Source organism: Nannobrachium achirus (assembly GCF_963921795.1).
Source record: "Nannobrachium achirus genome assembly, chromosome: 5".
Lineage (NCBI taxonomy): Eukaryota > Metazoa > Chordata > Actinopteri > Myctophiformes > Myctophidae > Nannobrachium > Nannobrachium achirus.
Genome location: NC_137814.1, coordinates 18,313,210 through 18,340,612, shown reverse-complemented (window position 1 = coordinate 18,340,612; position 27,403 = coordinate 18,313,210). Strand labels below are relative to the sequence as shown.

The following is a 27,403-nucleotide window of genomic DNA, read 5'->3' as shown; positions in this document are numbered from 1 at the left end:
GTAGATATTGGCCCAGAGAGGATTCCTTCCAGGAAACCAATTTCTACATGTGCTGACACAGACAGGATGGAGTCGACCACACTCCACACCTGCAAGAGAAGCAGGCAGGCCACCCCACCCTGCAGGCCCAGCCTGGACCCTTTAACACTGTGGCTTACAGCTGGCCTTGGGCAGTGATGGAAGACCGGGCGTCACAAGGTGGGGGAAAGTGGGACTGAGTTACCAGGGCCCATGGTGGAAGGGCCTTAATTATTTTATACTTTAGCTATTGAGAAAATAGCAGATACACAAGCTCACAGCACGGCACCGAGTGCTGCGCTGTGAGCTTGTACTGTAGATCTGCTATTTTTGAAAAGTTGTGAAAATGTGTGCAAATCTTTGAATATATGTATTTTTAAGCAAACATTTGTAACTCAAATTTTGCCTCCGGCAGTGGCTGGAATTAAATAATTTGAGATGGGGGTCCGTGGCCAAATACATATCATTTTGGGGGTCCTTCACATGAAAAGGTTTGAGCGCCACTGACATAGAAACATTTGAAATACAGGATTTGAAATATTCAAAGACTTTTGAATTTTCACAATTTTTCAAAAACCTACAAGATCTACAGATCTACAAGCTGTGAGCTTGCAGATCAGCTATTGTTCAATAGTTAAAGCACAAAATAATGCGTTCCCAGTCTAAATGGGTTGAACTATCACACCACACTTTTATTCTACCAATGAGGGTGGATTCTGCCGATGCATTTCAATGGGAATGGAGATGTTTGCGCTGCCACTACTTGAGTACTACTGACATACAAATTTTACTTCTACCACACTTACATCTCAGAGGAAAATATTGTACTTTTACTCCACTACAGTACATATACTTACTAGTGGCCTGGGAGGAAACCTTTCTTTTCAGAACAAGCTGGCATACAGTACGTCACCGTGCGGCAAGTGCTAGTGGCCCATGTTTGATGACAAGAATCAGCTGCTCTTCTCTGACATGAACTGGGATGTATACAGCCAAAGTTATAAGCTACTTTAACATGTCGCTCGCGGAAAATAACCAGCAATCCATGTTTTTCACTTGCGACATGTTCGTACAACAAAATTATATAAATTAAGCTTATGTCTGACTGTGGGCATTTGAACAAGAAGTCTCAGTATATCTACAGTGTGTGTATCCTGCCACCACGGATTATTGGGAGAAAATATTCAGTCTATTGATTTAATGTACTATATATATTATGTATGACAGAACAACCCAGTCACACTTTGAAATTGCCCTCTCAAATATGTCTCCATCATTGCGCCTTTTTCCCCTGAATGGTATCAGTTCAGGCAGCTTCCACAGACCCAACAGTAAGGCAAGGCATGACGTTCCCAGAAGAGATATCCTTATCACTGGACACACCCATAAGGGGGGGGGGGTCACATAAAGTACAGTCTGTATATATACAGTACAGTACAACAGGGGTCTTCAAAGTTTTTAGGCCAAGGACCCCTTAATTTTTGAGAGAGATGAAGCAGGGACCCCCAAAACCATATAGTTTCATTGTTTGACAGCACAATCATAAGTTTATTTTGGATTCATGTCAATATAAAAAAAGGAGAAAAAAAGTTTCTATCACACAAAGATTTGGAGGCCCCCCTGTAGCTCTGAGGACCCCCTAGGGGTCCCAGACCCCCTGTTTAAGACCCCTGCAGCACAATGACACTATGAAGCTCCAGTACTCAACTGCAGTTCCCTACTGTGGGGATACATTATGTTTTGTAATCTACACAGTATGAATATCGTAGCTTATTGCAGTTCATTCACCAGGAGATGATTTGTGGGTTTCGGTGGTTACCGTTTTGTTCTGAGGCAAGAACAATACTATGAACAGTAACATGTCAGAGAATAGACAGGGAAGAGACACCGCTTGACGCCATTTCAAATGGTGATGACACTTTGACTTTACCAATGGACAAAGGCAACTATTAGAAAAATGTACTTCCTCTTCATTGTGGGGTTTCAGGTGTTTTACATTTTCAGTAGGAATAGTGCGCAACAAGGAAGCAAGTTAAAAACACGTGTCATAACACAAAAGGGCCTTTTCCACCGGCAAAGAACCGGTTCTGGTTCTTTCTCCCACCTATGGGATGAACCAGAGGTGAGCTTTTCCACCGAGAACCGGAGTTGGTTCCGAACCGTAAAAGTTGGTTCCGAACGGGAACCACAAAATCCGTGGTTCCTCTGGTTCAATCTGGTGGAAACGCAAGCCGGTTCGCAAGAACAAACCAAGGTTCCAAGAAAGTTGTACCGGCACTGGTTCTGGAACTGGTTCTTTGCCGGTGGAAAAGGCCCCAAAGAGAGCACTATATACATATATTGCAAGCATTTCCACAGACGCCCCTGTCTCAGATGCACTAATGGCATGTCCTCGTTGAACCTGGACACCATACATTTGCACTTTAACGCGCCAAAGCATTGAAGTCAAAGGGTGCAGTCATTGACGCTGGGATGATGCAATTCTAGTGGTGGATGAGGGCAGCTGAACGCCTAGAGAAGGGTTGGGCTGAGCATCATTCTGTGTGCTGTGGAACAGCGATATGCTATCAGGACCAACGCAGGGTCAAGCCTCTGCTAGCTAGGACATGGATGGAGTCGTCCACGGGGCTTTCATTCAGAGAATTATGGTTAAGGACTTGCTCCACATACACGATCCAATGTTTTGGAAAATAAGCAATTTGTTGTTTAGTTTCCTTATTTCACTGATTTCTGATAACTTAAAGGAGTAGTTCACCCCCAACATGACTTTTTTTTTCAATTGATTACTCATGCCACAGAGACTTGAGTTCAATAATATTTTTTTGTATTAGTCGCATTCCTAAGACAAAAATGTGATTACAATAAATGTACCCCCATTGATTCCGGATGGAATGCATTTGGGTCCCCATCCGGAATCAATGGGGGTACATTTATTGTAATCACATTTTTGTCTTAGGAATGCGACAAAAAACTAAAAATACTATTCAACTCAAGTTTCCTTGGCATGAGTAATCAATAGAAAAAAAGTCATTTTGGGGGTGAACTAATCCTTTAATTTAGTAATAAACATTATATGTTCCTTTTTAAAACAAAATATATATTTTTTATATATATGTAGCATAACATACGTCTTTGAAAAAGTTGATAATTTTAATTCAACAATGATAGGTTTTTTCTGTGCCATCTTGCACCTTAAAAAACTGAACTCCAGTCCTGCACTTAGAAATAGAACAACAGTGCCCACTAGTGGTGAATCTGAAAAACAACATGAGAAACTGTCCTTTGAGTAAAAAAAGAAAATAACATTTATTAGACAAACATGTCAGCCTCACAGTTTCAGACTTTTTTTTTTCCAAAAGCGACTAATAACACATAATTCAGTGACTCACGCAATCATCTATTCGCACATATGCACCCAGACGCACACACACACACACACACACACACGCACACACATGCAAACACACACTCACAGAGTGCCCCTCATTACCTGACATACACATAGGGCTGTCACAATTATTACATAATCGTCTAATCGTGATTATTTGACATTATCGCAATTATTTTGTCATAATCGTGAATGTTGAAAAATGTCAGAAATAGTGGAAATATGCGACGCGTTGTGAGCTTGTAGATCTGCTATTTCCACTATCAATGTTATTTTTTAAGTAGTACGTTGTCAAATATGTCAGTAATGTATTTGTATATTTAGGTTATGTGTCATATCTACCATATGCAACTTCAAAGCCTAAAAGCCAAACAGAAATGTTTATCAACGACAAATACACAATTAAATCGTTAATCGCCAATAATTTGAGTGACAATTAATCGCCATGTAAAATGTCATATCGTGACAGCCCTACATACACATACATCCTCACATCTGCAGGTGAGCGTGGTTATGGTTCTTTTAGTGGCTGGGCCGATAAGGGAAGGGCATCCCTGTCAGGAAAGGCTGAGAGGGGTACTGGGGGTGTGGCGAGGGGTGGCTGGCCAGGGGTGTGTGCGTGGGGTGCGATGCCAGGGGTGTGTGCGTGGGGTGCGATGCCAGGGGTGTGTGCGTGGGGTGCGATGCCAGGGGTGTGTGTGTCGGGTGTGATGCCAGAGGTGTGTGTGTGGGGTGCGATGCCAGGGGTGTGTGCGTGGGGTGCGATGCCAGGGGTGTGTGTGTGGGGTGTGATGCCAGAGGTGTGTGTGTGGGGTGCGATGCCAGAGGAGAGTGGGCGGCGTGGGGGCTGAATGCCAGCGGCGGCGTGTGGATGTTGTTGTAGTACATCACCGGGCCCGACATCACCAACTGTAGCAAACTGTTGACACAAGAGGAAGGAAACAAGCACCCACACGCACATACACACACAGACAAAAAAAGACACAGGAAGAGAAGTGTGAGAAAGATAAGATACTAATAGGTAGATAGATGTGACTTATAAAGGGCAGACTGCACTGCGCGATTAAACTACGGACATGACTGCAGTGCAGGCATTCATCAAACTCTCTCCACATTTTGATTAAAGGACATTTACCATAATAAAGGACATTTGCACGAAATCTCTTTTCACTGTATCGAAACGAAACTATGTGAGATACCCAAAACAAGCATAATACAAAGAGAAGATATGCACCTCGTATCATTGGCAGCTAGTAAAAAAGCAATTTCAAGGCTATGGTACAAAGCAGATCCTCCAATGTGTGAGCAGCGGCTTAGCATTGTGAAGGAGATATTTGCAATGGAGAAACTAACTCATAATTTGAGATTGCAAGAGACTATTCCCTGAAAAATGGGAGAAATGGACTGAATATAGAAGCCAACAAAACGACACCACTAACAATGGTGGACAGTCATGAATGGATGAAAATCTGCAAATAAAAAACTACGTTAAATAAAGAACAGTGAATAGGTGTTGGTTCTTACTTGTTGTGGGGGAGACGGGAGCAGATGGCTCTCAGGTCCTCTGTGCAAAACAAGACATTGTGATGAGAACAATAAAGTCACTGTCAAATCAGTCTTAAAACATTGTGGCGACTTTTGTAACTTTGTAACTTCATTATTTATTCAGAGAGTAGACAATCTATTAAAGGTGTATTCAGTGATAATGAAAGTGGCCGGGGGTCATCTTGTCCCTTACTGGCCTTACAGCGTGGAAATGTTTAGTTTATAGTTTTATAGATTTTTTAAACCATTATAATGTTCTCGTTTTGATCATTAGTCCCAATCACTGAATATCGGTAGGCCTACGTCTCCAGCTTCAGGATATGTACGATACTGATTTACTACGAGACTGTGGCATTTTATGAGTTCAGTAGTTTACAATCTAGGCATTTAGCAGACTTTCTTAGTTCAGAGCGACTGTGGTTCTCAAAACTTTTATTTTGACCATCATAACTAAACATCATAACATAACTACGGCCATACTCTACCCTGATTGGTCGAGGACTGACTGGCCACCTCTGAAAACTGAATCTAGCTATGCTCGCAACACGGGCCATGGTGGAAGTCCTTATATGGTCACCACACATTCTAGTGAGGAGAATGAATGGAAAATGTACCAATTATATTTTTATTTGAATGAAATACAATCACTGAATATACCTTTAAGTGAAAAGTAATTAAAAAATGTTATCCGACCAAGTTCATCCAATCAAAAGAGAGTACTCAAACAGGATACAGTACAAACAGGTGAAATGATGGAAGTGATGAAACAAAAGAATGAGCAGAAATTGAAGCTGATAATAATAATATTAATAACAATAATAGCTTGGAATTAAAGTTTTTAGCTACTCAGTAGTTGTTCCTGCATCACTTCCGGGTATGATGATGATGATGTCACGTGCAGTGTTGGGTATCGTTACATTTTGAAGTAACTCGTTAGGTTACTTTCGTTACTGACTTGAAAAACTAATCCGTTACTTTACTCCGCTACCCAATGACAAAAGTAACTTAACAAGCTACTTTTTCTGTTACCGACCATTAAAACCCACCTGCGTGGAAGTTTGGTAAACATAAAAAATCACACCCGTGTGAACTGAGCGGTGGTTTACCCACCAACCCCCCCCCCCCCCCCCCCCCCCCCCCTCCCCCCTTCCCCCCTGTGTGTGTGTGTGTGTGTGTGTGTGTGTGCGTGTGTGTGTGTGTGTGTGTGTGTGCCTGGTCTGGCCTGGCCTGAAAACAGCGCCCCTCCCTTAACATGTGTGGCCAGAAAAGGTACTACACCACAGGCTACATACAGACCCACATACAAACCCACATACATACAAAAAAATCACACCCGTGTGAACTGAGCGGTGGTTTAGCCCCCCCCCCCCCCCCCCCTTCCCCCCTGTGTGTGTGTGTGTGTGTGTGTGTGCGCGTGTGTGTGTGTGTGCCTGGTCTGGCCTGGCCTGAACAACAGCGCCCCTCCCTTAACATGTGTGGTCATAAAAGGTACTGCAGGCCTGCAGGCTACATACAGACACACACACACGGACGGACGGACGGACGCATACACACACGGCCACGTATAGGAGACGGTGTAACCACCGCTCAACAAACAAACATACATACCTACACACACAGCCACGCTATGGAGACGGTGTGACCACCGCTCAAAAAGACAAAAGAGTGCAGCCTCCTTTTAGCTCACTCATCCTCTTCAAAAGACCGACTCTCCCCAGCGTTAAACTGTACAATACCTCGGTGCCGTGGCGTTGTTATGGCGGTTCTACCGGAGTTAAATTGCCGGGTCCGAATCCACCGTTGTCCGCCACCGTCCAGATACTGCGGGTGGTATCCACACGATCCGATGATGTAGCTCCACTTTAATACCATGCCGACGCGGACTTTTACACACAGTCAACTAAAGGCACGGACGCTACTAATATCTCCCCGTTGTGAGGAAGGATCAACACGTATATTACAGATGGACGCAGCAGCTTCTGACGTTGTTTCGTGGGACACACGGAGCACCAGTAGTCGAGAACAGTGAGTGATTTCCTGGTTGCAAGATGATGCGCGTTGCGGCGCGATTGGCTGACTGGAGTAACTTGTGAATGGGAGTATACTGTATGTTTCGTGAATGAAGTGACGGGAGAATTACTTTGCATCAGGTGGCGGACCGCCTTTGTGGCAACAGAGAGAACAGGGAATTATAGGTCTTAAATACTTAATTAACGCCGTTATTTTTTGGGAAATGTAACTGGTAACGATCCTACTAAATTGCAGAAGTAACTCATTAAGTTACTCCGTTACAGCAAAACCTAACGGCGCTACGTAACGTCGTTAGTTATAGCACCGTTACACCCAACACTGGTCACGTGCATACCCAGTCTATATTGAATATGTTTCAAGACGCTGCATGTCCTACTGAGTCTGACCCACTGGAGACCCCTCCTCACCTCTGGAGCAGAGCAGCGCCCCGCTGGCCATGGCCACCTGCAGGGCCTGTGCCAGGCGGTCCAGGACCAGCTGGCAGAGGGTGTGCGCCTCGGCGGCCGAGCGCGCCTGTTTGTCGGCCTGGTCCAGCAGGCGGGACAGGTCGTTGGTCAGCGCCGCCAGGGGCTCCAGCTGCAGCAGGGCCAGGCGGCCGAACAGACCCTTCTCATTCAGTATGTTGGGCAGGAGCATGAAGACCTGCAGAGAGAGAGAGAGAGATGGGGTTAGGGATGGGTATCGTTCACCTTTGAATCGATACGATACCTTTTTCGATACCATTTTCGATACTTTTTATTTAAGTTTAACAACTGCTCTACCGCTGCTGCGGTAGAGCAGAGGTGATGATGATGATCACACAGTGTGGCGGAGCGGAGAGTATAGACGTTGGATAATCATCATAATAATAAACATTATAGGCTATTGTCGGCTATTTTCCACAGTAACAAGTGTAGCCTACTAAAGCAGTCATTAAACTCTCAGTAGCCCAACTGTTACAGATGCGACCGGCCAGGGGTGCGTTCCAGAGTATCGAAACGAGGTATCGTTCGTTTTTACGTGAACCGATACCCGATAGTATCGACGTCATGCAACCGATACCATTAAAAGTATCACAGACGATACCCATCCCTAGATGGGGTGTTACACACGATTAGGCATGTCACAATTATTACATAATCGTCTAAGCGCAATTATTTGCCATAATTGCAATTATTTGCCATAATCGCAATTATTTTGTCATAATTGTCATAATCGTTTACATGTTAAAACATTTCCTATATTTTCAAACATTAAAAACATAAAAAAAATACAAATAATGTCATGATGCGACGCGTTGTGAGCTTGTAGATCGGTTATTTCCACTATTAATATTCTTTTTTCAGTATAAAGTTTTCAAGTATGTCATTTATTTGTATATTTAGGTTATGTGTCATATCTGCCATGTTCAACTTCAAAGCCTACAAGCCAAACAGAAATGTAATTGTCAAAGACAAAAACAGAATTAAATCGTTAATTGTAATTATTTGAGTGACAATTAATTGTCATGTAAAATGTCATAATCGTGACAGCCCTACAGCTACTCACGATACAAAACAGACAGGCTGTGTAGGAGCTTCCTTAAAGCTCAAATGTTCTACTTTTCTTTGTTTATTTTTATAAATCAGTGCTATTGAACAGCCTTACTGTCTGTCGTCTGTGTGTGGGTTTTACAAACATCGAACCAATGAAAGGTATTAAAAAAGTGCTTCTGACTAAACCTCCATTGGATTCTCGAACTGTCAGTGAAACCACCAAACTCCAACTTCAGATTTCAATTTAAACCTCCTACCTCCACCTGAGTTGTATTTGGGTAATACAATCATAATATGAGGACACGTTCAAGTACACATCCGATTTCTTCACAGACGCACGTACCTGTAGAACGCTCAAATGCAGCGCAGAGAAGAGAGACCCCGCCTCCGGTTGGCTCCCTGTGGTGCCGTTGGTCACCGCTGGCTTCTGGTCTCGTCTGAACGCCAGCGGGGCTTTGACGCACCAGCGCACCAGGCCTCCCAGTGGCGTGAGGTCCATGGAGCTGATGGGCGGGCTGCCCTGGAGCGCCGTGTTCAGGAAGTTGACCAGGACCAGGCGTGGGTCGTCTTGAATCCACGTCACGATCATCTGGAGGAGCTCTATGGGAGGGGTTAGCTCCTCTACGCAGAACCACACACACACACACACACACACACACACACACACACACACACGTATTAATAAAATAAGATCAAAATAAGTGGGTGAAGATTCAACTTGGCAAGACTGAGGTCACAATGTGCTCCATTCAGCTTCACTGAATGCAAAATGTATCTACTGTAGACGAAACCATAAGGGACATGAAATTCCACTGACACTGCTGATCGGTGTACTCTCGCATCAATTGAGATGGATTACTCTGCCACCAAATTGTGGAATGCCCTGACACCATCCCTTAACACATGGGGAGCCAAACTCGTTCGGGTCAAAATTCAAATTTTGTACATCACTCGGTGCCGCGCTGTGAGCTTGTATATCTGCTATTTTTGGAGCCGTGTGCAGAGCACATGGGCTCCCTCTGAGTGGCAATGTGTGTCCTGTCTCACCAGAGTCTGTGTCCAGTCGAGAATGAACAGGATCTGCCCATGCGCAATTCTTTGGATGGGATTTATGTCACTTTGAAGTGAGCCGATTTTTTGGATGGGATTTATGTCACTTTGAAGTGAGCCGATTTTTTGGATGGGATTTATGTCACTTTGAAGTGAGCCGATTTTTTGGATGGGATTTATGTCACTTTGAAGTGAGCCGATTTTTTGGATGGGATTTATGTCACTTTGAAGTGAGCCGAATCTCTGGGATCCGTTCTTTTCAAAGAGCCGTTCAAAAGTTATTTATTTTGTAAATACTTTGTAGATTTTGATTATAATTACAAATCACTTCAATCAAAAACATAGACCTGGAACTGCTCAAATTCACGGCTCCACTTCGAACTGAGGTTTGATTTTTTAATAGTTAAAGCATAAAATAATAATACACTATAATGTGTACCCGTTCTGAGTGGGTTGAAGGGTTAGTACCTGAGGTGAAGTCGTAGAGCGTGGCCACGGCGGTGATGAACTGGCAGCAGAAGCGTGGGCTGGAGCTGTGGATGTTCTGCAGGGTGGACACGGAGCCGGGCACCAGGCTGCAGTAGTCGTCCACCAGGACCCGCGCCAGACGCACGCAGAACACACGGTGGGTCCTCTGCAAGCACACAGGGACGCCAGGTCCAGTTACTTGCCCACACAGGGGAACTACATTATGAGTACACACATGCTCCTCGGCTGGGGAATGCCCTGTGTGTTTTAGTCGGGGATCCACATGCCCAAAAGCTCAAGGAATAGGGTTGAACCTGTGATTTTCTGCCGCACTTTTTATTTCTGTTTTATCTATTAGTTTGGTCATTAAGGTCCACAGAATGAGAGGCCTGCTTTGCCGGAAACATCGCGAAAAAAGGTTACGGCCATTTGTATATTCACTGTCCCATTGACTCCACTAGAAATATTTAAAAAAGAAAATAAATCTGCTTTAAGTAGCATGTGAGGGGTCAAACTAGGGGTTCTTCATCATTCTGAATCCATTACAAGCATTTGTTTTGCATGAAAAACATTCCTTGGGCAAAATATTGGCCCCCAAACACTGTGAAAACACTGTGAAAAGTGATGAGTCATCACTTTTTTTCCACTTTTCACAGTTTTTGATGGCCAAAATTTTGCCCAAGGAATGTTTTTCATGCAAAACAAATGCTTGCAATGGATTCAGAATGATGAAGAACCCCTAGTTTGACCCCTCACATGCTACTTAAAGCAGATTTATTTTCTTTTTTAAATATTTCTAGTGGAGTCAATGGGACAGTGAATATACAAATGACCATAACTTTTTTTCGCGAAGTTTCCGGCAGAGCAGGCCTCTCATTCTGTGGACCTTAATGACCAAACTAATAGATAAAACAGAAATAAAAAGTGCGGCAGAACATCACAGGTCCTCTCCCATTATGAGGGACTGGATCCCCGGCTAACTTGAACTTTTTCTTAGCTGTGTATAGTTGGGGAGGGGGTCTCTTACCATTGATCTGAATTATATTCATTTAATTGTTTTTTGTTTTATGTTGTCAGGGTCAGGCCATACATTTGAAAACATATTTGAGTGGGACTGAGTTACTAGGGCCCAAGGTGGAGGGGCCTTAATTATTTTATACTTTAGCTATTGAAAAATAGCAGATATACAAGCTCACAGCGCGACACTGAGTGCTGCGCTGCAAGCTTGTAGATCTGCTATTTTTAAAAAGTCGTGAAAATGTGTGCAAATCTTTGAATATCTGTTTTTTAAGCGAATATTTGTAACTAAATTTTTTTCTTCTGGGGGGGTCCCTGGAACTAAATATTTTGAGATGGGGGTCCGTGCCCAAATACATATCATTATGGGGGTCCTTCCCATGAAATAGTTTGAGCACCACTGACATAGAAACATAGAAGGATTTGAAATATTCAAAGACTTTTCACACATTTTCACAATTTTTCAATTATAGCATTAGTATTAGTATAATATTTTCAATAGTTAAAGCACAAAATAATGCGTAATAATGCGTTCCCAGTCTAAATGGGTTAAATCAGGGGGGAGGACCTATGAAGAACATTCATGAAGGGCCGCAGTGAATCCTTGTACCCAGGGCCCAGAATTTGGTGCGACACCTCTGCTCACCTGCAACCAGGTAGCAGCACATTCCAGGATGGGCACCCGTCCCACGGCCACCGCCATGGACACCAGCTTGCTGAGCAGAGCCATGCGGCTCTCGTCCGCCTGGTTGCCCTGCAGACTGAAGAGGGCGGAGAAGGTGAGCTGGCGGACGGCGTCGCGGCTCTGCTCCTGGAAGCAGCTGCACATGATCTCCAGCAGCTGCAGCTCCTGGAGGGCACTCATCCTCTGCAGCACAGCAGATAAGAGACAGACAGGAGACCCAGCTTTACAATAATGTTAATAATCAGGGTACAGGAGTTAGGGCAGGGCGATATGACTTCAAATCACTTATTTATAATTTGGCCTCAATTACGATTAACTAACATACTGTATGGCGACGTATCGCAGGCTTGTAGATTGCCAATATATTTATTTATTTCACGCCACTGTTGCACAACGAAGTATGATACAGGGCTTAAGCGGTTAACTCAGACCAACTGATTTAATCGATTGTAAAAAAAAATCTATTCACATTTTTTCATATCGATTTGTTGATAGCGTAGACAAGAAAATACATATATACATAGTATAATACGTATACAAAAAAAAAAGTTTCACAGGAATCTGGGAAAGAGTTGGGGAGAGACATGCAGGTTTGTCAGGCTTGGGAATCTAACCCGGGACAACAGTCTGTATGGTACACATAACACATCATACTCCATTAAGACCTGGGCTGATTCTACTAATGCCTTCTAAATCAGTAGTCCTCACACTTTCAAGATTTTTCAACTTTTTTCAATTTCTTTTGAATGTCCAACGCAAACATTTTTTATCTAACATGACACAGATGCTTTCCCAGTTTTAATGGGTTAAACACACTGCCTAGTCTGGCGTGGGCACACTGTTGACTCAATTTGCAAATGCTCCCATCATACAGTCTGGAGCAACGTAAGTCTGATTATGAGTAGGATGTGACGCACCAGCTCCCTTGGTAACAAGTCCTACCGGAAGCGTTTGTCTTCTTTCAATATTTTTGGGGGCGTTCTCGTCTTTCTCTGGTGTACAATATTCGTCTTTCTCTGGTGTACAATATGCCGCTCGAATGACTCTGTCTGTGATATAGTGTGATTCTGTTATGTTTCCAATGGGACTACAGTTCCGTGCAGCAGCTACTTCCATTCCGATAAGCTTGTAGATTTGCTATTTTTGAAAAATCAAGATTTTTCTCAAAGTCTTTGAGTATATCTTTTTAAAAGCGAACATTTGTAACTCAGATATTTGCTTCTGGGGGTCCCTGGAACGACACATTTTGAGATGGGGGTCCGTGGCCAAATATATGTAATTTTGGAGGTCCTTGACATGAAAAAGTTTGAGAACCACTGATTTAGAAGAAGGATTTAGAAGACATTTATAGAATCGGGTAAAAACTATCAAAGCCTTGCACAAATGTTCACGATATTAAAAAAAAATAGCAGATCTACAAGCTCGCAGCGCGGCACTCGGCCCTACACCTCACCCTGGGCGGGGCGTTCCTGTCCTTGGGCGCGTGCAGGATGAACTCCTCCACCAGGTCCAGGGTCTTGGCGTCCACCTGGGCGGGCTGCCGGTTGGACTGCAGCATGTTGCACATGTAGATGTCCAGGTGGTACAGCAGCTCCTTGGCCGCGCTCAGCACGTCGCGCGGCAGCAGCGACTGACGGATGTCACCCATCGCTGCCTGCAGGGAATGAATGATGATGACATTTTACGTGACGATTGATTGTCACTCAAATAAATGCGATTAACGATTTAATTTTGTTTTTGTCGTTGACAATTACATTTCTGTTTGGCTTGTAGGCTTTGAAGTTGCACATGGCAGATATGACACATAATAACCTAAATATACAAAGAAATACTTAAAAAAGAACATTGATAGTGGAAAAAGCCGATCTATGAGCTTGTGCTGTAGACCTGCTGTTGCCACTATTTTTGAAAATATATGGACTTTTTCAACATGGAAACGATTATGACGATTATAACAAAATAATTGCGATCATGTCAAATAATTGCGATCATGTCAAATAATTGCGATTAGACGATTATGTAATAATTGTGACAGGCCTAGGAACAGTCAGCGGGTACAATCAGGTTATCATCATTATTAATGTACAGTATAAGTGCAGTACTGTACATCTTGCATACTCTGTGTGTTGGAGTTTGGAAGTGCTCGTTGAGTCGTTTTCAATAACGCAACGTCCTGCTGCCTTCTACATTCTGTGCAATTTTCTAAACGGGTGGTAAGTGGGACCGTTGAGTGATTTCCAACGAGTGCTTCCACACTCCAACACTTCACTTCATTGTTTGTCATGGTGGATTTTTATGAAACAAACACTTTGCAGACAGAAAGAGGATAATCCAAGCTTTCCGTACAGCTGCAATGTTGGCGAGTTTTATGTACTTTAATACAATCAGACTTTTCTGTTTGGATATATGGGCTGTAAAGGATTGGTATTCTAGATTCTAGATGTTAAAAATAGGATCTAACTAAAAGTTACTTAAACATAGTACCGGTACTTGCCTTTAAGCCAACACTGAATATGATTTGTATTTATTTATTTTGTAGTATGTGATCTTGGATCAATATTGGCATAAGCAGAACGACAGTGAGTGAATTAGAAATTCCTAAAAAGACTAACAGTGTTTGCAGCCCCTATAATGTTTCACAAAGAAAATAACAATTACTAGTAGGAAACACCCTACTACTGTATGTCATGTACTGTGGTGTTCATAAGTTCATAGCTGCAAATTGCAACTCTAGATTATAATTATTATGTTTTAATATATATGTTGAATCTATTGCAATTGGCAGCATATGCATCCAAAAAGTTTTTTTTTGCTATCTGCAATCAACAATACAGAAATAAAACCATAGCCTACAATTAGTTATCATGGTTTAAGTGCGGGTTGTTAGAACTTGCAACATTACAGCAGGACTGCCACTGTACTGTCAGTAGCAGTCCTGTCTGTACAGTAGTGTCCTCCACAGATTCACGATTGTTACATCGAAATTGGTGACCCACCCGCATTATGTCACTTCAAATAACAGGACCTAGAGTTTGCATGAAATCTTGTTTACATGGAAATGTTATGTATTAACATTACGTTTAGCAGAAGATTAATGGTGGTGTGCAAAACTATATTTCAGATAAATGTAATTAAAAGGGCCTTTTCCAGGCATTATTCCCAAATCTACACATTATATTCCAAAAGTACCATGAAGAAAAATCTAATCCTTCTATATCTCCAACAACAATAATCAACACCAGAAAATTATCCATGTGATAAATAAATAACCCCTGAAGCAGAGTGCAGAGAGCATTACAACGACCCCTGCCCTGGGGTCACAGACTTCGATAGGTCACCATTCGCGTGGTAACCGCTGGCTACATGCTAGCAAGGCTATTATAGCCGGCTATATCTTGTTAGCAGCAAATCATCAGCAGCGTATCTATCGCACGTTCGCGACCCCCTCGTTGCACACACTACGAGGAGTTCAGAGGTAGCTGGTTGAGTTTGAAGCTCACCTTCTCACTGTAAGGAACGTCAGAATAAACAGCAGAGCGGGTACAAAGTGAGGTGTGTACAGTAGAAACAACACCACAATGCCTGTGTCCACTACTACTACCGATAGCTACGGAAGCCTGTGAGGGACATGATGAACTAGTCGTTTGACATCTGTCTGTCTGTCTGTCTGTCTGTCTGTCTGTCTGTCTGTCTGTCTGTCTGTCTGTCTGGCTGGCTGTCTGTCTGTCTGGCTGGCTGGTGCTAGCCATAAATCATAACTCTTGTAGAGTGGTTTTATTTTGGGACGTTATCTCAGAGATAACGTCCCAAAATAAAAGCGCTCTACAAGAGTTAAGGCCCATTCCCACTGGGCCAGATAACAAATAAAAAAATCTCTTTCTCCAAATATTTTTCCATTCAAAGTGGATGGTAGATACAGATACAAATATATCTGGCAGATACTTTTTTTTACATCTGTATTATCTACCATCCACTTTGAATGGAAAAATATCTGGAGAAATAAGAGATTTTTTTTATCTGTTATCTGGCCCTGTGGGAATGGGTCTTTATGATTTATGGCTAGTCTGGTGCCTTGCCCAGAATTAATTATGGTAAATAAACAGAAAATAAGTGAATGGCTTAATGAAGACATGCGAACTATTTACTTTTTTTTGTTTTAATAAAAAAAAGTCTTAAAGGAGTAGTTCACCCCCAAAATGACTTTTTTTCTATTTATTACTCAGGCCATGGAGAGTAGAGTTCAATAATATTTTTTGGTTTTTGTCACATTCCTAAGACAAAAATGTGATAACAATAAATTTACCCCCATTGATTCCGGATGGTGACCCGTTTCGAAACGGGTCACCATCCGGAATGAATGGGGGTAAATTTACTCAAATCAAAATTTTGTCTTAGGAATGTGACAAAAACCAAAAAATATTATTGAACTCTACTCTCCATGGCCTGAGTAATCAATAGAAAAAAAGTCATTTTGGGGGTGAACTACTCCTTTAACCTTCCCCTCCCTGTCCCTTCTATTGTAAATATCTATATATATATATATATATATCTATATATATATATATATCTATATATATATCTATATATATATATCTATATATATATATTTTTTATGACAATATCTACTGCATACTAGTAGTCTACTGTGTTCTATCCGTCTGTCATTCAATGTTAGGACTACTAGGACTACACAAAAGTGTGTGTGTGTGTGTGTGTGTGGGGGGGGGGGGGGGGGGGGGGGGGGTGCGTGCGCGCGTGCGCGTGTTATTATTATATAATAATATATATTAGTCTATATTAAATATCGTGTTCGTGTATCCCCCATTATAAAATAATCCCTTTTAATCTTTGCGAGGGATGCAATTAAGGCAAGCTTAACACCCCCCCATCCCCCCTCTCCCCCACCATCGTGATGATGATAATAAATAAACACACACGCGGTGCGCTTTCCCGTGCGCGCCCCGGCCAGGAGGATCAGTTGAGTGCGTCTCTTTTCACCACTTGAGCACCGTACCGTCCCGTCGTGTTGCCTGCTGAGTGGAGTGGCACTCACTCACTCACTCACTCACTCACTGACTGACTGTCTCGCGGTGTGGCTGGCACCCTATCTGCTGGAACTAAGATGACCATCAGCACCATGGCTAAAGGAGGATGGCATCGACGGGAACAGACACCATGCTTCCGAAAGGTACGTATGTACAGGGCGTTATTATTCCGTTTCAGTTGAGCTTTTTTGATTATTTAATGTGCCATTACGCAATTTACGCATCACTGTTTAGTTGAAGATAGACTACGTCACTGTTTCCCCAAAACTGAGTCGAGACCCATATATCTGTACTGTGGGTTGCGGACTAATTTTTATAGGTCCCTTTTCTTCTTCTTTTTTTTTTATTATTATTTCAAAACATTTTCAAAATACATTCCCCAAAAAGCTAAAACCATGATTTTCATGAGTAATTTCATTAATAAAAGAAATCTAAGAAATAAAACAAATGTTTAATAAGTAGTAAGAATAGCTGATTACAATCTCACAAAGCATCTTGTGAGCTTGTAGATCTGCTGTTTTCACTAGTTTGGGTCCCTGGCAAACGTCTAATTTCTCTTTTGGGTCTTGAGCTGAAAAGTTTGGGAACCACTGATCTACACAATGTATGCAATAGTATATGATGCCTGGATGGAAAAGTAAAACAGAGATTGATTACCCTCCCCTGCCCCTTCTTTGTACACTTACTGTTTGTTTAGACTTACTGTTTTCTTTTTTTTTTGTTCTTTCATTTTATTTTATTTACATATCTACTGCATAGTACTGTGTTCTATTCGTCTGTCATTCAATGTTATATGAGATACTTTAATGGTTTCCTGTGAAAATAAGCTTAGTCTTTTCTAGGATCTCCTTTTAATTGACCTTGTACCAGTGAACTGTACCGTCATGAAACTGTACCTTTTTCTATGCAAACTTCTAATAAAGTCTTCAATCAATCAAAATCAATTTACCATTGAAGTATCTCATATAACATTGAATGACGGACGGATAGAACAAAAAATAAACAGTGCAAAAAATATATACAGTAGGTAAATACAAAGAAGGGTCAGTGGAGGCTGGGCTGGGTTTGTTATTTGCGAATGGCTGCCGCCTGTATAAGTGTTTTTTCAGGGCGATTTTAAAGGATGCTAGGGAACCACACTCCTTTAAGGCCATCGGTAGGGCGTTCCACATTTTGGTTGTATAGCAGAAGAAGATAACAGGTTAAGGTAAGCTACTGTAGGCTAGCCTGCATGTGATGCCAGTTTCAGGTGATTTCTAATGAAGCCATCCCATGCGTGCACTCTTGAATTTCTTTCTGCATTTGTGACTGTACATGCCTTTGTGGATATGTCTCCTCTCCTGCAGTGTTCATGCGTTGTCTCCATAGACTGTAGAAAAATATGGACGAAGCGAAGCCATTGGTTTCTATGCAGCGCAAATGGCCCTTTCTACCCCTTGGAATGAGTGTCGCCATCATAGAATTGTAAAGGCATCAGAGATGTAATTGGCTGTCAACGGTCACGTGCAACGCAGGGATACATGGGAGAATGTGGTCGGAGCCTCCCGAAATACAGCACACGAAGAAGAACACAGCCGGCTGGTATCAGTTTAGTTGGCCACGCCCCCCCGCAACTTTATCATTTATTTTAAAATACATTGGACCACATTTCGACAAAACGAATATGATGGTGATTGAAAGGCAATTTTTAACTAGCGATAGGAACCATGAAAATGTTAATTAAGGTTAGAAAACGAAAGGGGGAAATGAATGGGATCCAATGGAGGGCAATTCTTTTTGCGATCGGCCGGGGGGGAAAACAGCGCAACTAGCGGCCAATCATAGGAAGTTTTAGTTCCGTATTGGAGTCATTTTAAATCGGCAGAACTATGCCCCTGGTTGTCTCTGCCTGTTGTGTGTTCTTGTGTCTTGTGTTGTCTCTGCAGATGGAGAAAGACATTGTGTGTTCTTGTGTCTTGTGTGTCTCTGCAGATGGAGAAAGACATTGTGTGTTCTTGTGTCTTGTGTGTCTCTGCAGATGGAGAAAGTCATTGTGTGTTCTTGTGTCTTGTGTGTCTCTGCAGATGGAGAAAGACATTGTGTGTTCTTGTGTCTTGTGTTGTCTCTGCAGATGGAGAAAGTCATTGTGTGTTCTTGTGTCTTGTGTTGTCTCTGCAGATGGAGAAAGTCATTGTGTGTTCTTGTGTCTTGTGTTGTCTCTGCAGATGGAGAAAGTCATTGTGGCCATGCAGGATCCTGACATGGGCATGAAGATGAGAAACCAAAGACTCCTCATTACTGTCATCCCACATGCCATGACAGGTGTGTGTGTGTGTGTGTGTGTGTGTGTGTGTGTGTGTGTGTGTGTGTTGTGTGCGCGCGTGTGTGTGTGTGTGTGTGTGTGTGTGTGTGTGTGTGTGTGCGTGTGTGTATGTGTGTAAGCCAAGTAAAATTTTTACTTTACTGTAATATTTTCAATATTTTTACTTAATCCATCTCAGAGGCAAATATTGTAAATTTGCTTCACTACAATCATTTGACTAGATTTCGATAATTACAAAACGTGCATTCTCCAGTCAATTTTGAATGTGTGTGTGTGTGTGTGTGTGTGTGTGTGTGTGTGTGTGTGTGTGTGTGTGTGTGTGTGTGTGCGAGCGCGCGTGCGTGCGTGTGTGCACACGCTTAAATGCACATGCATGAGTTTGTCTTAGTATTTTGTGTCCCAACGTCATAAATGATGCAATTCAGTGAATCTTGTACAGTATAATATTGTGTTTATAACTTCCATGACATTGGAGGACTGTCCTTCTTTCTCCTCTAATCTCCTCAAGTCTTGTCATTTCTGCTCATAGAGAGAGAGAGAGAGAGAGAGAGAGAGAGAGAGAGAGAGAGAGAGAGAACAAATGATGGCAGAATAGATTGTGATGTGTTTGTCTGCAGTGTTAAATGATATGTGATACTAGCACAAGGGTCTATTAATCCTGTCTAATCTCTGTCTGTCTGTCTGTCTGTCTGTCTGTCTGTCTGTCTGTCTGTATGTCTGTCTGTCTGTCTGTCTGTCTATCTGTCTGTCTGTCTCTCTCTTTCTCTCTGTATTGCTGTCCAGGCAGCGACATCATTGTGTGGCTGATACGCAAATACAATATTTATGAGGAAGGTAGGTGAACTGAAGTGTAATACCATGTTCAAGAGTACAATTCTTGGGTTTCGGGTTCCTCATCATTCCCAAAACAAGAAGAAATAGCAAGAAATTGAAAAAAAATAATACTATAGAATTAGACGTTAAAAGAGCCTGTGTGCGACTGCGTGCGCGACTGCACGTGTATGTGTGCGCATGCGTGAGACTGTGTGTTTGGGTGTGTGTGTGTGTGGGTTTCAGAGGAATTTCTGATTCTCTGCTTGGTGTTTGTGTCTGGCTTGTTGTCAGGATGCTAATCTAGGCTACAGAATGTTCTCATGAGCAGACTGTTGTGGGAGCAGGTGTGGAAACAGAGGTAGGATTGGTCCCCCAGGGGTTTGTAGTTTTGATTAGCTTGCCCGAGGCTCTGCCTGAGTTTCTTTAAGCATTGCCATTCCCCCCTCAGGAACTCCTAATCAAAGGAAAGTTCTGTGCACTATTTTGTCGTACACCCGGCTGGGTTTTTTGTTTCCGATGTTACTGTAGCTCAGCTGGAGAGAGATGAGTCAGACTTACATTAACACCTGGAATTATTTTATACTTTAGCTATTGAAAAATAGCAGATCTATAAGCTCTTTGGGTTCCCTAATGGACCAGGTTGGGGATACCACCATCGCATTGAACCTATAAATAAGAATCCTGGAAATATACGAAAATAATCTAACTCGTGCCGTGCTGTGAGCTTGTAGATCTGCTATTTTAACTTAACCCATTAAGACCTGAGGCCGATTCTACGAAATGCGTTCTGAATCAGTTAGTTCTCAAAAATGTTTGTGCCAAGGACCCTCAAAATTATATGTATTTGGTATTTAATCTACAATCTTATAGATGTAGATCTATAAGATTAGTGGGAAAGCCTGACAATTCTTTCTGTGCCATTTCCAGAGGCATTGCATGTTGGTGGACTGCTGGTGAAATATGGCTACATTTACCCTCTCAAGGAGCCCAGGGTACTGCTGCTACGACCTGACGAGACACCATACCGCTTCCAGGTTACAACCCCCTCTTCCTCTCTACTCACCTTGCATCCATCGTTCACTCCCTCTATTTGTTTCATCAATCCCTCCTCTTCGTACTCAACCTGTCAATAAGCAAAGCCTCTTTTCTCTCTCTCAGACTCCTTACTTCTGGACCAGTACCAGGTGGCCTGCTTCAGAGCTAGACTATGGTGAGTACTGACTCACTATTATAGCATTTCTCCAGGTTAGCATTCACCAGCGTTAGTTTTACTGAGGTTAGGAACTTAGGGTTATGGTTAAGGTTAGGTTTAGGTGTACCTCCGTCCCCCCGACTTTCGTCACCTGCTAACCTGCCGACGCTGGTGAATGCTAACCTGGTGAATGTTAAACTGGTCGGACCAACGGTGCTTAAACCCAGTTGCTTTTTTGATACACTCGGACTGAAAGACCTGCAAAAAACACTCTCCCTTGTGGTCAGAGTGTCCGCCCTGAGAATGAGAAGTCAGGGTTCGATCCCAGGCAGCGTCCTACCAAAGACTCTAAAAATGGTACCCAATGCCTCCCTGCGTGGTACAGAGCGTCAAGGGTTGTATTGTACTGTACTGTGACTGTAATTGCATTGTACGGTCGTATTGTACTGTGACTATAGCGTCATGTCCAGGGGCTGTGCTTGTATATCAAGCTGCATCATGCTACAGAAACAGGAGATAGAGAGTTGAACTAGTACTGTAGCTAGACGATGGTGAGTCAGTAGTGAAAGGGGCTTGAAATGATTACAGGAATTACGGTATTTACTATTATTTACCATGCCATTTTAAAGGAAAATATATTATACATATTATATATAATATAATAAATATGGGAAGAACACAAAATGACATCTCTCCAACTGCACCATTCTTAAATGGTAAGAATCTGCTCACTTAAGATCATGGATCCGTGACTTTGCCTGGCGTTGCCAGCCTCTATCACACACTTTGTTTTGGGAAGAGAGTCTGGGATTTCAGGAAGAGCTTTCATTTCTGCGTCATTGCCCCAAACCACGTGCCCCAAGCATAGAACCCTGATTGGCCAACCCTTGAAGCTGGTTGAGGAAATAGAATCTCAATGGATCGGTGCCAATCCTTGACTACATTGACATTATTTTGTATATTTCCAGGATTCCTATCTATAGGTTCAATGCGACGGTGGTATCCCCAACCTGGTCCATTGGGGAACCCCTACCGCTGCCACTCCTCACAAACATAATTACATTCATGGCCCGTGGAACCAGTTAGACTTGGGACACTTGGGACAAGTATTTAAAGACCTACATCATCAGTACCACCACAGCAAAACTCTCGCTTGTCTATTTTTACACACTCAGGCTTAAATGAACGCTGGGGATTTCACTGTGCATGGGTACCAGAGGGTCAGAGACGAGAGCACTGCAGCAGGAGGACTCATCCACTTGAATTTTGGAACATTTGCAGTGCTAAATATAATAGTAATGAATATAGTGGAAATGCACGCCGATAGTTTAAAGGAGTAGTTCACCCCCAAAATGATTTTTGGAGCGGTGTGCTAGCACAGCTCCCTTTGTGTGGCTTTGTGTGTCCAAATTGTGTTGGTCAGCACGGCGGCATCTGCGCATGCGCGGACTTTTACCGTGTCCAAATTGTGTTGGTCAGCACGGCGGCATCTGCGCATGCGCGGACCTTTACCACACACACACACACACACACACACACACACACACACACACACACACACACACACACACACACACACCCGTGATAGCCGCTAGAGTGGAGGCTCACGAAGCATGCAGCCACCGTAGCGAGCCACGGGCAATCAAGAATTGACACATGTCAATATATAAATTGGTGAAAAAAAAGTCAGGGACTATTCTATTCTCTTCCCCCTGCCACGGGAGGTTAATGTTGTCAATCTGTGGGTCAAGACCCGCAGAGAGGTCCCCAAAATATGTATATTCAATATTCAATTATATATATATATATATATATATATTTACCTGGAACTGCTCAAATTCACCGCTCCACTTCGAACCGAGGTTTGATTTTTTTTCTATTGTTTACTCATGCCATGGAGACTTGAGTTCAATCATATTCTTTTGTTTTAGTCGCATTCCTAAGACAATCATTTCATTACACTAAATGTACCCCTATTGATTCCGGATGGGGACCCAAATGCATTTGGGTCCCCATTCGGAATCAATGGGGGTAAATTTACTATGATACAATTTTTGTCTTAGTAATGCGAAAAATACAAAAAAATATGATTGAACTCAAGTCTCCATGGCATGAGTTTTTTTTTGTATTCACTCTGTGATTCAGCAAGACACAGCCTCTTTAAGTCACCATGGTCTTGTCTCTCTCATCTCTTTTGTCTAGCAATTTATTTAGCAAAGAAGAACATAAGGAAACAGGGTGAACTGATGGACTACGAAAAGGTGAGTTGGTGTAATAATGCTCTGTACTTCAGGAGGGAAATTTGTGTTTGTGTGCATCCATGTACGTGAATCTAAATGACATTCTGTTTGAATATTCTCTCTCTCTCTCTCTCTCCTCTCCTCTGTCTCTTGTCCTCTCTAGGAGAACTACAGTCAGTTGCACAAGAGAATCAACCACACCTGGGACTTTGTTGTCATGCAGGCAAGAGAGCAACTCAGGTAAACACACACATGCTGTGTCGTGTACTATACATGCACACCCAAACGCACCCTACAGTACATTATAGTACATGTACATACAGTACACGTACGCACGCACATGCGCGCAAATACAAGAACGCTCCCCCCAAGTCCAGCTTGGTTTCTAAATGTAACGTCAGTAAAACGTATTTACACACACACACACACACACACACACACACACACACACACACACACACACACACACACACACACACACACACACACACACACACACACAAACTTCTAAAAACGTATTTACACACACACACACACACACACACACGCACACACACACACACACACACACAAACTTCTTTGCCTTTTTTTAAATTTGGAAAATGTTTTAAAATATTTTCTTAAATATTTTATCCACCTGTTTCCGTGGGAATTTACTATAGAATTATTTGTAGGACTCTTTCGGAGAACAGCAGACATACAAGCTCACGTCGCTTCGCAGATGCAACCGTTGTGAGCTCGTAGATCACTCTTGGCTGCGGCTGCACAATGGGACGTTGGAAAGTTGTGGATATTTTAAAATAATTCAAATAGCCGATCTACCTCGACACGTTGTGAGTGTAGATCAGCTATGTGAACTGTTTGAAATGTTTTTCAAAATAGAAAGAAAAGGCAAAGAAGTTTAGGGGTTTAGGGTTTAGCTTGGCGAAAATAGGGCCCAATATGTGCAAACTTCCACTGTCATTTCTGTTTCAGGGCTTCTAAGCAGAGGCGGAAAGCTGACAGGATTGTTCTTGAATGTCAGGAACAAGCATATTGGATTGTCAACAGACCCCCGGTATTCTATTCTATTCTATTCTATTCTATTCTATTCTTTCACTTTCATTCAGTTCCACTGCTCTATATACTCACAAAGTGAACAAGACTTTACTAAATCAAAATTAAGTAGTACTATACTATTAGTACTATACTACACTATACAATACGTAATGTTGTACTATACTATTCTACTATTACAATATGTAATGTAGGCTACGAAACTATACTACTAAGCTAGTATAACAGCTCTGACCAAAAAAGGATAGTCATTTTGTCGGAATCAGAAATACTTCATTGTCACACCTTAAAAATACTTTAAAATAAATTAATTTGCTCCAACATCTTGCCCTTAAGGCTATCGTATTCTTTCACTTTATTTCATATTTTAAAACATGACTTTCAAACTAATAATAGGCCTACTAGTAAGACGCCCTCAGGGCCCTAAAGGGCGAGGTCGCACCATGTCTTGGCCATCTGGCCAGTGATGTATATTGGACCAGTTACCCATAATATGGAGACTCCTGGTACCCATATATGGAGATCCATGTACTGTATATGGAGATATGCTGTGAAGTCCTGTAAGATATGGGCTTAATATTGATGACATCAGGGATCTCCATATGGGCATAAAAGGGTTTCTGTTAGAGTGGTTTCCATGACATCACTTTTATGCCCATACATGGAGATCTCTGTCTGAACCAGCCACACAGATATGGGCTGTCCCAATGTTCCCATATGAAGTCCTGTTAGTATCTGACATCACAGAATCCCTTTTATGCCCATATATGGAGATCCCTGCTCTGAGTATCTGACATCACTGTGATGTCACCTGTACTTATGCCCATATATGGAGATCCCTGCTCTGAGTATCTGACATCACTGTGATGTCACCTGTGATGTCACAGTGATGTGTCAGGGGAACCACAGTGTCAGGTGTGACAGAGATACGGTCAAGCTGTGACCCGTTCACATACTAAACTGCGACCTATGGTCGCAAGCAACTATACTAAAGTACTACACTATATGCTACATGGTATATTATATGTAAACTAAGAACCATGGTACACTATGAGCTATACTGTCAATTACAGAATGCTTTAGTTTATGCCATACTGTGCCACCATACCATTATATACTACCATGGCACTCCACTGTACTGTGTTGCTACACTGCCATGCTTTGAGGAAACCGAATGAAGTCAGATAGCCTGATTAATGTTTAGACCCTGCATGAAATATTCAGCTGAGCTGCTAAAAGCTCCAACTAACAAGAAGGTCAGAGAGAGAGAGGGGGGTGGGGGGGGGGGGGGGGAGAGAGAGAGAGAGAGAGAGAGAGGTGGGACTGGGTGGTAAAAAGAAGGAAGGAGAGACATGATAGAGAGAGAAGGATGGAGAGGCATGGTTAAAATCCCCAGCTGAGTGGGAGGCCCAAGGAAGGAAAGATTTTGAGAGAGAGGGAGAGAGAGAGAGAGGGAGTGAGAGAGTGAGAGTGATTGAGGGAGGGAGGGAGGGAGGGAGGGAGGGAGGGACGGACGGACGGACGGACGGACGGACGGTCAGACAGATAGATATATAGTAGTGAGTGGCCGGTAGAAAGTGAGAGGTAGAAAGATGGAGTGAGAGAGAGGGAGGGAGGGAGAGAGAAAGAGCGAAGGACGGGGAGATGGGGCAGAGGGACAACAAACTGGTTGAACACGAGAGACTGGCGGAGAGAGGGGGAGACAGAAAGGCAGGGACGGGAGGAGAGGGAGGGGGGGGAGGGTGAGGGAGGGCAGGAGGAGGAGTCCCATCCTCTTCTTTGCCCTTTGAATGAAGGATGACAGACCAGGGCTGGGGAATAAAAGTCATAGCAAGTAGAGTGGAAAGAGCACACGAAAGGATAAGTGCTCTGACTCACGCAGGCACACACAAACTCACGCACGCATGCACGCACACATAGCTAGGTATTGTATGTTTAACTGCTTCTGTGTGTGTGTGTGTGTGTGTGTGTGTGTGTGTGTGTGTGTGTGTGTGTGTGTGTGTGTGTGTGTGTGTGTGTGTTTTCAGCCTGGAGCGCAGAACGTGTTGGACTCTGCCAGTCCAGAGAGATTCCTCAACTTAAGAGTCACGCTGGTCAGCAGTGACATCAACACCCCCAAAACCACAATATAGAGCTTTCTTACTTCATTATCCTTCTAAGGCTGCATTCACACTAAAGAGTGATATACTCTCTCCTCACATGGTTTCATGCCTCTTCCAAGCCTCTTGGCTTGAATAAAGCTTGATTTAAGCCAAGAGGCTTGGAAGAGGCATGAAACCATGTGACCTCCATAGAGAATGAATTGGACGACACCTTCCCCCCCTCATTCCCAAAGGACACAAAGAGGCTATATGACTTTACTGTGTGTAGGAAGCCTAACACGTTATACTGTATGCTGACACACTCTCTCTCTCTCTCTCTCTCTCTCTCTCTCTCTCTCTCTCTCTCTCTCTCTCTCTCTCTCTCTCTCTCGGTGTGACCTTTTCTGCTTTCTTGCTGCCTCGCTTCATGGCAAAGTAAGTGCCACTAAGTTTTTATTTTATTTTTATTTGTATTATTTATTTGTAATATTTGTTTATTGAGGTTCTGTTAGCTTACATAATATACAAGTACAATGTATGTCAAACAGCCACATTTTTGGCAGCATAGCTGCTTTAACATTACAAAGCACACAAAGACAATAGCAAGTACCAAAAAATACAGCAACAGTACAATGAAAATAGATAAAACAGACAAAAGACGACCAGCACACCACCGGTTTGACATGATTGCATATTGCCAAGTCTTAATGGGTTAAACATGAGACGTCACCTGATCTCCAAGCTTTTTTGGCTGATGTGGGAAATTTGCTATATCGTTTTTTTTATTGGCCTAAAATATTTTCTATATACTGTACATACATTCTTGAAACAATTTTTATATGGTGTATATAGTCCAGGCAAACAGCCCATTTTTGACCTAAAACTCTTAAGGTGCTCTACAGACGGGCAGCGGTTGCCGCAAGGGCTCCCGCTTGGTTCTGCTTTTTTATATTAACCA

General features: G+C 42.7%; 2 protein-coding genes across 2 annotated transcripts in view; one reads left to right on the top strand and one right to left on the bottom strand.

Moving 5' to 3' along the window:
- Positions 1-3,885: 3,885 nt before the first annotated feature.
- ints15 (integrator complex subunit 15) lies at positions 3,886-15,297 on the bottom strand. The gene is made up of 8 exons (XM_080726977.1): positions 15,217-15,297; positions 13,170-13,370; positions 11,678-11,899; positions 10,015-10,180; positions 8,840-9,117; positions 7,390-7,624; positions 4,931-4,970; positions 3,886-4,325 (listed from the first exon to the last, which is right to left on the bottom strand). Exons 2-8 carry the CDS (start codon positions 13,362-13,364, stop codon positions 3,929-3,931), a joined length of 1,533 nt encoding a protein of 510 aa, XP_080583103.1. The 5' UTR covers positions 13,365-13,370; positions 15,217-15,297; the 3' UTR covers positions 3,886-3,928.
- A 1,541-nt stretch (positions 15,298-16,838) lies between these two features.
- Positions 16,839-27,403, top strand: part of rgs11 (regulator of G protein signaling 11) — a gene marked incomplete at both ends in the record, with an annotated part of 15,883 nt that continues 5,318 nt past the window's right edge. Inside the window, 8 exons of the mRNA XM_080725592.1 lie at positions 16,839-16,904; positions 18,966-19,066; positions 19,851-19,897; positions 20,804-20,910; positions 21,035-21,086; positions 23,271-23,329; positions 23,472-23,548; positions 24,284-24,365. Of these exons, the coding sequence (XP_080581718.1) occupies positions 16,839-16,904; positions 18,966-19,066; positions 19,851-19,897; positions 20,804-20,910; positions 21,035-21,086; positions 23,271-23,329; positions 23,472-23,548; positions 24,284-24,365 (591 nt within the window). The remainder of the gene's footprint in view (positions 16,905-18,965; positions 19,067-19,850; positions 19,898-20,803; positions 20,911-21,034; positions 21,087-23,270; positions 23,330-23,471; positions 23,549-24,283; positions 24,366-27,403) is intronic.